Genomic DNA, 12,754 nt, shown 5'->3' with positions numbered 1-12,754 from the left:
ACACCCACTTTTCCTGTTCATCGGAACCCCCACCACCAATACAGAGAAGCCATTCCTTAGCATGGCAGAGGTTGTGTCACAGTATATTACTACTAAATACTCAATAATATAACTTATATTCTAGCCTTTTACTTGTAGGACATTATACAAGTTTGTTCAAAATGAAGAGAGGAAAAGCACAGAAAATACACAGTGGTGCTACATTGATTGCAAACACGATACCGTTAATTTGCAGACACACTGAGCATCAATCTCCATCAAGCATCCAGGCTCTAAGAGGTGGTTTTTGAAGAATGGAAAAAGATAGATGTTTGTGTGTTCAGTATTATGAGATTTGTAATGTGACTCATGTGAATGCTATATTGGTGGGCCATTATTAACATAATATTTTTCTTGAAGTCCCATAAAAGTGTATCACAGGATGGATCTGGCCCCTTGTTTTTGACATGAGATTGACGAGTGCTAGATTAATGTCCAACAATGTAAAAAGGTAGAATATAAGTTATATTAAGTATTCAGTAGTAATATACGTTTTTTTATGACATTAAAGAAAACCTCTGTCATGCACTGGAATAGCTTATCTCTAATGTATTCTATTGAGTACAGTAGATCATCTTTATTATTTATCGGTCCTTGACCATTTTGTTAGATGGTATGATGACTCTTATCTGCAACTTAATGTGTCAAAAACAAAAGACATAATTGATTTCCGTAAGAAACCACCTGTCACAGCCCAAACCTTTGTCAAAGGCACAGCTGTGGACATAGTCAACCATTATAAGTATTTAGGCACCATCCTGGATGATAAACTGTCTTTTGAGAACAACTCAGATGCCATCTGCAGGAAAGTAAATCAGAGGTTGTTTTATTTTATAGATATCTTTTAATGTTGATAAGAAGTTTTACTCACTTACTCACAGATAAGAAACTGTTTTACTCATCTTTTATTGAGTCCACCTTAACTTTTGCAGTGATTTGTTGGTTTGGGAACCTCAGCATATCAAATAAGAATAAGATGAAGAATGTGGTCAAACTCTGCCAAAAAACAATTGGCATTAACTTGAATGACCTTGACGATGTTTATCAGGTCAGAGTCACTCAGAGGGCAAGGGCCATTCTGGCAAACCCTCTCCACCCTCTTCATGCAGAGTTTCGACTCTTCCCATCTACATTCCCTTGTCAGGCCAAATCAAATATTTAAAATCCTTTGTCCCGTCTGCCGTTAGATTCCTCAATACGCTGTAGGCAAACCTGTTGGGAATGATGTACAGTACTGTAAACTGTGATGACTGTATGTATTTATTGTATTATTGTGTGTGCTATGTGAGATCTACTGTGTTTGACTCTTTTGCTGCAAACCAAATTGCCCTTCGGGGACATTAAAGATTTTCAAATCAAATTATAATAGCCTAAACCTAACTGCAGAAATCCTCTCGAAGACAATCGGCCTACACCATGTTATCCTAGCTTGATAGCTAATGGGGCAGTTGGTCATCAGATGCAGTTGCACATAGGAGTTAGCTAACTAACCATACTATTTACTGTTAGCCAACTAACAAGTAAGTTAGTTGACAATTTTTAAGTTTCTTAGATCATCTGATCAGCTGCAGTTTGCCTACCTCATACATGTTTGGGTATTATCTAAGTGTTGTCCATTGTCTAACTGTGTCTGTTTATGCCTCACCTTTGTATAGTAGCTTGTATTCTGTGTATTTTATCCCTTTTATGTTATGTGTAGGGACTACAGATGGAAATTAGCTGGGAGCTAAATCTGGTGCAACCATCTTTTCATTTTTTTCCCTTTAAATGATTAATGTAATTGCACACTGTCCCTTATAAACGAATAAACTAAACTAAACTAGATGGAGATAATACTTATGTATCAGGCGTAAAAAGTAGTATATCATGTCTGTCAATGATTGAAGGTTGCAAATGGCTTCAACATGTCTAGCACTAGCTAACTCCAAAATTCCCCACTTTTAATGCTACCTACTGCTAAACAATATTTAGGCCTATTTACCATGGCAATTAATAGAAAAAGAAGAGTGAGAAGGGTGTGTGTATGTTTCAGTTTTTACTGGTATGTGAAATCTGGTGTGCACTTGATGTCTTTCCTTCTCTCTCGCTCCCAATCCACATAAAACTTAATTTATATGAAAACAATAACTAGTAATAAAAACACAGACACGCAAAAAACACGTAATGGAAACATTGTGACCACAGCTGAAAACAGCTAGCCACAGCGGTCTATGACAGAAAATTTGCAGAGAAGTTGCAGTGGCAAGCTAGGCCAAAGAATTCATGATTGAATTTGCATTAATAGTTGCAATCGTGACATCACAAAATCCTGTAGGGTCTGTATAATGTCCTACAAGTAAAAGGCTAGAATATAAGTTATATTACTGAGTATTTAGTAGTAATATGTGACACAACCTTTGCCATGCTAAGGAATGGCTTCTCTGTATTGGTGGTGGGGGTTCCGATGAACAGGAAAAGTGGGTTTTTTCCACTAAGGATGGTTTTGGGTGTAAAACTAATGCTTGTGATCAACTCAGAATCATGAAAAACCCCTAGTTTGACCCCTCACAAGATACTTTAGGCCAAATTTAACATTTAGGAATTTTCGAAAAATCTGGTTACGGGTACCCCAACTTTGAGTAGTTTTTTAGGGGGTTTCCCACTGGAGTTGAATTTCAACATTGCATTACATCATATTACACACCTTCCTAAACACAATGGTGAAGAAATTAGTTGGTAATGATTTACTTACCAGATTTTCATAGGTTTCCAATGGAGAATAGTGTGGAAAAATGCAATGGTGAGGTCAAAGACCCCTAAAGGTCACCAAAGGTCAGCCACCAAGTGGTTCCACATCTGAAATCAAACCTTGGGGTATGTAGATGAAATGCTGAAAGATTTATGCTTTAGTCATAAAATGCACAATTAGTTTGCTTGTCTGCCCCACTAAAATGGCTTTGGTCTAACTGTCAGAGCAAAACAACACTTTTAATATAAGGCTGGAAAACCACCCCTCAAAATGAAGCAGTATTGGTATATTGTACATTTTCTGAATCCTTGGAGTCCTGTGAGTATTCTAGTGCTGGTGTTTTGTGTCTCTGACATTCCTTGATGTCACAGGACCAAACGAAAGTACATGATTTTGGCAGAAATAGTCGAAAAATGTGTATGATTAAAAGTTTGAAGATCTCCGGTGACCACTGTAAGTCTCACACATATTCACAAGAGGGCTTGAATGAAAGCTTAGAATGTCCCCTTTAAAATGATACCAAACACAATGTATTAAAGCACTGACAAATATCCTGAACCTCAGTCTAAACCAAGATATGTACTAGCGTCTAAAATGCATTTTTCCCTAGGGGGAAGTTAACTTCAACAGGTGATAATTGTAATTTAGCTGTGACTCAGGAAGGGTTATCATACCAAAATATCATCTACAGACATATATGTTTACAAAAATTATTAGTAACCTTTGCCACCTTGAGTGGTACCGATAAGTGAAATTCTGGCCTCTGGCCCATGGACTATATAGACCGAATCGCCTTGTTGTTTACATTCTACTTCCGGGTAGAAAACCAGCACGTAATGTGAATGAGATCAATAGTAACGAACAAGAGTTTAGCTATATATCATATTTTTCACGCCCTATCACCGTTTAGACAAATCTGAAATGAAACATCACTATTTCTGTGTGTGTGTTTTGTGTTGCTATGTGTTGTATTTATTCAGTTTGGGGCAATCACAGTGTCTAGAAAGCATCAGTGGCCGGTGGCGACGGTAGCTAAGCTAACAGCGGTAGCTAAGCTAACGGTAGCTAAGCTAACGGCAGTAGCTAAGCTAACAGCAGGACGTCAGCTGTTAAAACCCTCCCGTTGTGGGACACGACATGAAACTACTCCAGTTAGCTCAGTCATGTTGGAACTCAGATATCCGCTGGAGAAAATATTTTTTCATGGACCGTTTATTGAGTCACTGAGTTATTAAAGTTAAACAGGTAGCTAACCGTTAGCCCGGCTAATCTATGATAACCATGACTAATTACAAAAACATGCACACAGAAATAGTAATGTTTGTCCAATCATTGGTTTTATAAACTTTACAAACATCAGATTAGTCTAAACGGTGATATAGTGACATGAAAAATGAGATGTATATAGCGAAACTCTCGTCCGTCACTATTGTTCTCATGCTGGTTTTCTACCCGGAAGTAGTTGTAAACAACAAGGAGATTCGTCCTATTGGTAGAGGAGGAACCAGACTAGAAGGCCTGTGACTCTGTGACTCCCAGATTCAGTTTTTCCTCCTTCTTCCTGGCTCTAGATCCGTCCTGACAGCCGTAGCGTGCAGAGGGAGAAAGACATATTTCTGGCCCAGGGAGGAGGAGGAGGGGGGGCAGCATGGGGCAAAGGCAAAACAGAGAGAGAGGGTTAGGGAGGGGTAGGAGGGGGTAAAGGGGGGGGGGGGGGGGGGGGCAGAGAGCTGTGTAACTGTGTAAGTGATGGCTGGAAGTGATTTGGCTAAAAACAACACGTCATTACGGCGCTCGCTGGGGCAAAGCAAACAGCTCGTATTTTAGAGAGAGAAGGAAGGAGGACGGGCCAGCGCCACGGCAACAACCACCCCCCCCCCCTACCCACCACCACCACCCCTCCTCTCTGTAGGATGGGGTGTCTATTATATTATGGGATGTTCATCTCATCTACTTTTTCTACTCTTTACTCTGTCCATCACTGGTGTAGATACGAGGCCTTTTATCATCTCCTCCTCCTCCTCCTCCTCCTCCTCCCCAGGTCCTCCAGGTTTTGGCGGCGTTCCCCCGGCAACCTCCTCCTCCTCCTCGTCACAGCGCCGTGTTTTGACATGTCCAGTTCTTATTATTATGGGCTGGCTGGCTGGCTGCTGGGCTGTTTACCCCCGCAGCCATTAGCAGTCTGTAACTCTGTAACTGGGCCGGGCGCTGGACGGCCAACACCTGCATCACCACATGAATATTACATTAAAGCTGCTTTTATGAGCCTTTTTCTCCTCAGCAGCGCTCTGACGGACTGGAGAGGAGGAGGAGGGGGGGGGTTTCCACTGTGTACATGGTCGGTGTTGGAGCTCCACCTACTGGCCTCTTCTCATACAGCTGTGGAGCTCAGCTTTAGCACATCTGGACTAGGAGTGGTTGTAACACTTTTTGTCTCAATCTTACCAAGAATATTTGTCTTATTTCTAGTCAAAATGTCATTTCTAGTCAAAACTAATCTCTTTCTACTTAAAATAAGACTCATCACATTAAAAAGTAGCTTGTTTTTAGACACTTTTTACTTCTTTCAAGCAGATTTTTTACTTGAAATAAGTAGAAAAATCTGATAGTGGAGCAAGTTTTTCTTTCTTATTACAAGCACAAAAAACTTGCTTTCACTGGCAGATTTTTCTACTTATTTCAAGTGAAAATTAGTTTGAAACAAGTGAAATGATCTAAAAACAAGTTAATTTTTAGGTGATGAGTCTTATTTTAAGTGGAAAGAGATTAGTTTTGACTAGAAATGAGACATTTTGACAAGAAAGAAGACAAATATTCTTGGAAAGATTTAGAGTTTTTGCAGTGTAACTCTCAGATTATGACACAAACTCCCCTCAGTTTTCCTCTACAACCTTTTTAACCTTTTACACACACCTTTTTATTATTGTGTTTTAATACACTATGTGTTTTTTCAAATAACAATGTCTTAAACTAGTAGTTTAAGTAGTAAATAATTAGTTTTTACTTTGACTACTTTGAAGCTCTGTGTTTTTATTCAGTAATTTCACCACTCCCTGCTCCTGAGGATCTGTGTGTGAAATCTGTTTTATTTCTATTTTCATGTTAGTTTCCTTCGTTTTTTCTGACGTGTTGATGACTCTGTGATTAGTTTGGTGTCTCGTGGGGCTGGGCATACGATACGGCGTATAGATAGATAGATAGATCATCTTTTATTACGGACTCAGGTCCATTATAAGGAGACAATACAAAGACGCACACAATACAAGACAAAAAACACCATCATAAATCTAAAACACCTGACAAGTATTGATGCTATTGCTTGACTGGTTAAGTCGACACTTGAACCTGTAGCCTACATGTAGTTTCTTAAAAGAGCATGAGGAGTGGACACATTACAAGATACAAACATACAACTCGCGCTTGTCCATCTTGGGCGCCTAAACTACTGTACCAACATGTATGACACAATAATAAAATATTATTCATTCATATATAAGGACTGTGTCCGGTCAGGAGACCCTTCACAATAAAACCTCCTTTGTGAATGCTTTATGAATAGGTTAAAGCAGAAGTAAGCGATATTTTTGTGTTAATCTAAGTCTTAAATAGTTGTATCTTCCGACAGCAATCACTTCTATAGAGTGTTTGGTCTGAAACACGGGTCTGTCAGTCACTCTGCTCTGCTCTGAGCCCAGGAGAAAACTTTCCTTGTATCCTACAACCTTTATCCAATGAGGAGAGAGAACGGCATAAAGGGGCAGTCCTCTCTGTGTGTGCAGCCAAGGGATGCGCCTGAATGTGGTGACGTAGGGACGAGGACCAATAGATCCATGACGAGGGCGGGGGCTGCTAACTCCATCGGCTGACAAGACGTTATGGTGCGTTCAAGGCAACCCGTAACTCGTGTTTTTTCCGACCTGTGAAGTCGTACCAGTTCGATCTGGTACGAGTTCACAGGTCAGAAGTTACGAGTGGCCGTTATAGTGACTTTCACAGGTAAAACAGGTCGGAGAAACACGAGTGTGTTGCCTGGAACGCTACAAAGTCGTAAGTCGTGACTTGAAGCTGTAACTTACGGTTTCAAAAGCCTGCCTGGAACGCAGCATTAGCCAAAACCACCGGATCGCTTACTTCTGCTTTAATAATGCAGCTGTTAACACTTCATAAATATTAGTAGTAGTGATTTTATTTTCCCTGTGGGTTAAATTGTGTTGCAGCAGATCACACGTGGCATTTCATCAACTAAACAAGCAACACACAAATTTCATAAATGGTTAAACAGAGAAACAAAAACACTCATAAGAATCACAGTTCATGTTTCAAGAGGGAAAGCTGAGAAAGCTATGAACAGGAACTGTTAATTAATACTTAATTAATATTACAAACAGGTCATTAATTGCTGTTTGGCCAGCTGAAGTGAATTCTTACTAATTAATAGGTTGTGAAGCACATTTCTTAATGAGTTACAGTTACACTACTTTTACCAGTTTGAAACAGTTTTTTTTTTTTTTAGATATTTTCTGTGGAAAAAACATGATTTAAATTTCTTTTTGGAGCTGTCAAAGTTAATACCATAATAATGAGTTATTGCAAATTCCTTTTATCGACACCTCCCTTATTTTTTTTGTGTGGTGGGAGTGGTCCTGTTGTTTCTGGACAGTATCGGCTCAGTGTTCTGCTTCATGTAGAATAAAGATAGAGGCTGAGTTTTTAGATTGAATAAAGCTCAGGTGTTGACTGGTACCAGGCGTTATGAACTGTTCCTGCCTGTCACCGTCATTATTGATCTTTAAATTGTCTTGATCACTTTTAAAGCAGTTCACATTATATTATTAACCCCCTGTGTGCCTGCATGGGTGCTCACTTAACGTCAGTGAACGTTGCTCTGCTTGTCCAGACTAGTGACCAAGGGTGAGCAGGTCTCTACCTATTGTAAATTAATGCAAATTCCTCAGCATCTTTTAAAAACTCTTCTTAAACAGGAACTAAGCAGGATTTACCCGGGGTTATTCTACATTTTTACTTTAATTAAATAGCTCCAGAGTCCTAGTTCTGGGTAAACCAATGCCTTGTAACTAGATAACAACAGATAACAGATATACACATGGTAGATGATAAATAACCTTATCCACCGCTCCATGGATTGATTTTTCACCGGCTTCGTTGTTAGAAACAGATGCACATGGAGGAGAGGAGGGTTAGAGACACAGAGGAGGAGACACCAGAGTTCAGATTTAAAGTGTTATTTTATCTAAAAGCCTTTGTAGATGTTTGAAATGATGAGTTTTATGATCCCAGTTGTCTTTGTTTGCTTTGATTTCCTTGTTAAGAACTTTGCAACTTTGTTAAGAAAAGTTATGACTATGTAAATAAAGATTTTATTATTATTATTATTAGGCCTATTAATAATATTAATTATGTATTTAAGTTGCATTATGTAATAATGTAATACATTTTCACCTCATGATGTAATAACACCGCATTGTGTAAAATATGTTACATTTTGTGATAAAATTCTTAAACGCAATAGGTAATAAACTTTACTGCATTTTGTAACAAGTTGTTACATATTGCATTAAAGCAGAAGTAAGCGATCCGGTGGTTTTGGATAATGCTGCGTTCCAGGCCGGCTTTTGAAACTGTAAATTACAGCTTCAAGTCACGACTTACGACTTTGTAGCGTTCCAGGCAACCCACTCGTGTTTTTCCGACCTGTTTTACCTGTGAAAGTCACTATAACGGCCACTCGTAACTTCTGACCCGTGAACTCGTACCAGATCGAACTGGTACCACTTCACAGGTCGGAGAAACACGAGTTACGAGTTGCCTTGAACGCACCATAACGTCTTGTCAGCTGATGGAGTTAGCAGCCCCCGCCCTCGTCATGGATCTATTGGTCCTCGTCCCTACGTCACCACATTCACGCGCATCCCTTGGCTGCACACACAGAGAGGACCGCCCCTTTATGCCGTTCTCTCTCCTCATTGGATAAAGGTTGTAGGATACAAGGAAAGTTTTCTCCTGGGCTCAGAGCAGAGCAGAGTGACTGACAGACCCGTGTTTCAGACCAAACACTCTATAGAAGTGATTGCTGTCGGAAGATACAACTATTTAAGACTTATATTAACACAAAAATATCGCTTACTTCTGCTTTAATAATTATAAAATGTGAGTGTTGCAATTTTTTTATATATAGAAAATGTAATAATTTGGTGCAATATGTAACAACTTGCATAAATTGCATAATGTGGCGCTACAGCTTTTCACTGAAACTGTGCTGTTTGGTAAAATGAAGTAAAATCTCTCTCTCTCTCTCTGCAGTGTGTCAGACTCGTTCTCCTCGGTGGCGGCGGCTCAGATGGCGGCCGATCGTCCCATCAGCGCCTACGGTTTCCGTCCTGATGAACAGTTCCTCTACAGCTTCTCCACCGGCTGCCGCTAGAAACATGGACCACGTCTCTCTGTCTCACTCAACAAGTCACTGCCGCAGGTTCGATTCCCTCCGCCGGTCCCCCGCGTCGCTCCTCAACAACACTTGTGTCGTCGTGTATTTCCTTCCTGTGTCTCCTCTCGTGTGATCGTCTGGATGTTGCAGCACCAAGAAGAACTCCTCCTGCTGTGTCTTATTTCAACATATTGAAGCTCATTCAGGATTTTTACTGTTTTTCAATTATTTTTTAGTTTTAAAAATATCTTTAAAAGTGTAAATGAAAGTGTAACTTATTGCTACAGACGTGTGGAAACGTTCAGATGCCTTTAGAGATGATGAGGAGAGTTAGTGAATGATATTCTAGTGGTTATTTTGCTGTGCAACAAGCTTTAATCAGTCACGATGCAGCTGCTGCTCAACACTGAACGTCTCTCAGATTTTACTAAAGTGAATGTTTATTTTTTATTTTTTTAATAGCCTATATATTTTTTGCCTAAAGTGTAAACACGCAAAACATTATTAACGAGGAGCAGCGAACAGTCTAAGGTGGTTCATTTACTGTACCTCTGTCAGAAAAAAACACTGAACATCCCTTTAATTTGCTCTGATGTCAGATGAATGTCGGGGTTCGGGGGGGGGTTGAATATAAACTACTGATCATCACACAAGGAAATCAATATTTATCTTTATCTGTCTTTAATTAACCGACTGGAGGAGAAATGTTAATTGTTCCTGTTATAATTTAATTATAACTGAATTAAAATGAACTGAGCAGTAGAAGCAGGATGAGCTGAATCTACAAATATAAAAGCAAAGAAACTACAACAATTGAACATGAATTTGTGAGAAAAAGAATGAGAACAGATTTTCCTGTTTCAATTAAAACTTTATATTTCCTCGTATAAACGCAGTCGCAGCTGTTTGGAAGTGATTAAAGAGTGACTGTCGTGTTCTTCTCTGTAAAGTCTGCACTGCACTCTGGATTACCACCTCGGTTTTTATTTATGTGAATGTAATTTGAGTGAAAACATCAACGGCCTTTTGTTGTATCGTCTTTAAACGACTTTTTAAATATAAACAAATGTTAATTTTGTTGGGTTTTTATTCTTTTATTTTTATTCTTGTCCTCGATGTGCCTGCAGCGCCGCCGTCCTGCTGGAATATGAAACGCTCTCTTTCTTCTGTGGACTGTTTGTGTATTTTAATCTGTCGTTCATATTTCTCTGTGATTGGTTTAAAAGTTGTCATGGACCATAAATAAATAAACAGTGAAAGCATCGTGGTGCGTTTGTTAACAGAAATGATGCATTTTAGAAACCCTGTTGAGCAAACAAGTGATTTCTAATTTCAAAGTCAAAGTTGAACTACAAATACTTGGGTCTCTATCTGGATGAACACATGAACTACTGGCTGAGGCAGCAAACCGGCCACTAGGGGGCGTTACAGCCAAAATAAAGACTCCACATACTCCAAGTTATATCAGAGTTGTGTGTGTCCAGTGTTAGATTATGTAGTAGGAGAATATTTATCCTATTTCTAGTTAGAATGTCTTATTTCTGGTCAAAACAATCTCATTCTACTTCAAATAAGACTCATCACATTAAAAGCAGCTTGTTTTTAGACACTTTTTACTTCTTTCTAGCAGATTTTTACTTGAAATAAGTTGAAAAATCTGATAGTGGAGCAAGTTTTTCTTTCTTATTACAAGTGTGGTATATTGATGTGTTGATGAAAAGAAGGGATCACCGCCGACACGTCTTCACTTGTATTCAAAAAGTAGTTTATTAACAAGAAGAAGAACAGTGTACAAAAAATGTTGAATCTTGGAGCATCTCATGGTGCCAATGTGAGATCTTTCTCTATGGCTCAAAACCACAATCTTTATATGCTTTCTAAATCCAAAACTCCACCTTCTCCCCACATAAGGATATAGCTTACCATATTAGGCATTAACTGTTCGACATTAATGGAAGCATTCTGTAAATATATAATATTACGACTTTGAGTTCATCCTTTGGACATCAGAGGCTAAACATCAGCTTACGGCTCTGTGAACAACAAAAACACATTCACCTAGGGTACATCTCACAAGGGTCACTCATGTCTCATCTATTACTGTTACTAAACACTTTCCTTCAGTTCCAAGAAGAACAGAAGAACATAATGCATGATGTTAAAGCAAAAAGTTCAGGTGAATAATACACTACACAAGCACAAAAAACTTGCTTTCACTGGCAGATTTTTCTACTTATTTCAAGTGAAAATTATCTAAAAACAAGTTCATTTTTAGGCGATGAGTCTTATTTTAAGTCATTTTAAGTTTCCGTGTCTCGTGATCTGTGTTGTTTTCTCTCCATTGTCATGTATTTTCCCTTTGCTGCTGCTTGTGACATTTTAAATTTCCCCTTGGGGATTAATAAAGTATTCTTTCTATCTATCTATCTATCTATCTATCTATCTATCTATCTATCTATCTATCTATCTATCTATCTATCTATCTATCTATCAAATAATGTCTTGAACTTCTCAAAGTAAATCACAGAATTCATTATTTGATGTCACAACCTTGAGTAAACTATAACACTGAGATTAACAACTAAAAACTGAGACCAAACCAAAAGAAATGTCAGTTTGGAGAGTCAAAGTTGAACTACAAATACTTGGGTCTTTACAGTATTTGGATGAACACATGAACTACTGGCTGAGGCAGCAAACTGGGCACTAGGGGGCGTTAGAGCCAAAATAAAGACTCTGAGGGATGTTGGGTACTCCACATACTCCAAATTATATCAGAGTTGTGTGTGTCCAGTGCTAGACTACACTGCAAAAACTCAAAATCTTTCCAAGAATATTTGTCTTATTTCTTGTCAAAGTGTCTCATTTCTAGTTCAAGTTCAAGTTCAAGTTCAATTTATTTGTATAGCACGTTTAAAAAGACTTGTCACGGTCAGCCAAAGTGCTTTACAGCGCAGAAGTAATTTCTAGTCAAAACCAATCCAACCAATCTTAAAATAAGACTCATCACCTAAAAATTAACTTGTTTTTAGATCATTTTCACTTGTTTCAAACTAATTCTCACTTGGAATAAGTAGAAAAATCTGCCAGTGAAAGCAAGTTTTTTGTGCTTGTAATAAGGAAGAAAAACTTCCTCCACTATCAGATTTTTCTACTTATTTCAAGTGAAAATCTACTTGAAAGAAGTAAAAAGTGTCTAAAAACAAGCTGCTTTTTAATTCTAAAGTCTTATTTTAAGTAGAATGAGATTTGTTTTGACTAGAAATAAGACAAATAGTTTTTGCAGTGTGTGCAGTAGGAGTATGGGGATTCAAACAACAGCCTAATGGCGCATTTCCACTAGCACGGCTCGGCTCGGTACGGCTCGGCACGGCACGGCTCGGCTCGGTTTGGTTGTGTTTCCATTACAACTGAGTATCACTAGTACCGCCGTGACGTCATTTACACGTCGCCGAGCAACGCTCTAAACTCTGTAAATATATAACTTTAGCAACATTTGAATCATTTTCAGGCGAGAAAGTAGTCGTTTAGATCCCCATCGT

General features: G+C 38.7%; 1 protein-coding gene across 1 annotated transcript in view; it reads left to right on the top strand.

Moving 5' to 3' along the window:
- Positions 1 to 9,728, top strand: part of kifap3a (kinesin-associated protein 3a) — an 85,253-nt gene extending 75,525 nt beyond the window's left edge. Inside the window, exon 20 of the mRNA XM_083969578.1 lies at positions 9,089 to 9,728. Within this exon, the coding sequence (XP_083825704.1) occupies positions 9,089 to 9,209 (121 nt within the window). The 3' untranslated portion in view covers positions 9,210 to 9,728. The remainder of the gene's footprint in view (positions 1 to 9,088) is intronic.
- The last annotated feature ends 3,026 nt before the right edge of the window (positions 9,729 to 12,754 follow it).

The sequence above is a fragment of the Trachurus trachurus genome (assembly GCF_905171665.1).
Source record: "Trachurus trachurus genome assembly, chromosome: 4".
In the NCBI taxonomy this organism is placed as follows: Eukaryota; Metazoa; Chordata; class Actinopteri; order Carangiformes; family Carangidae; genus Trachurus; species Trachurus trachurus.
This window is presented reverse-complemented; position numbering and strand designations above follow the sequence as displayed.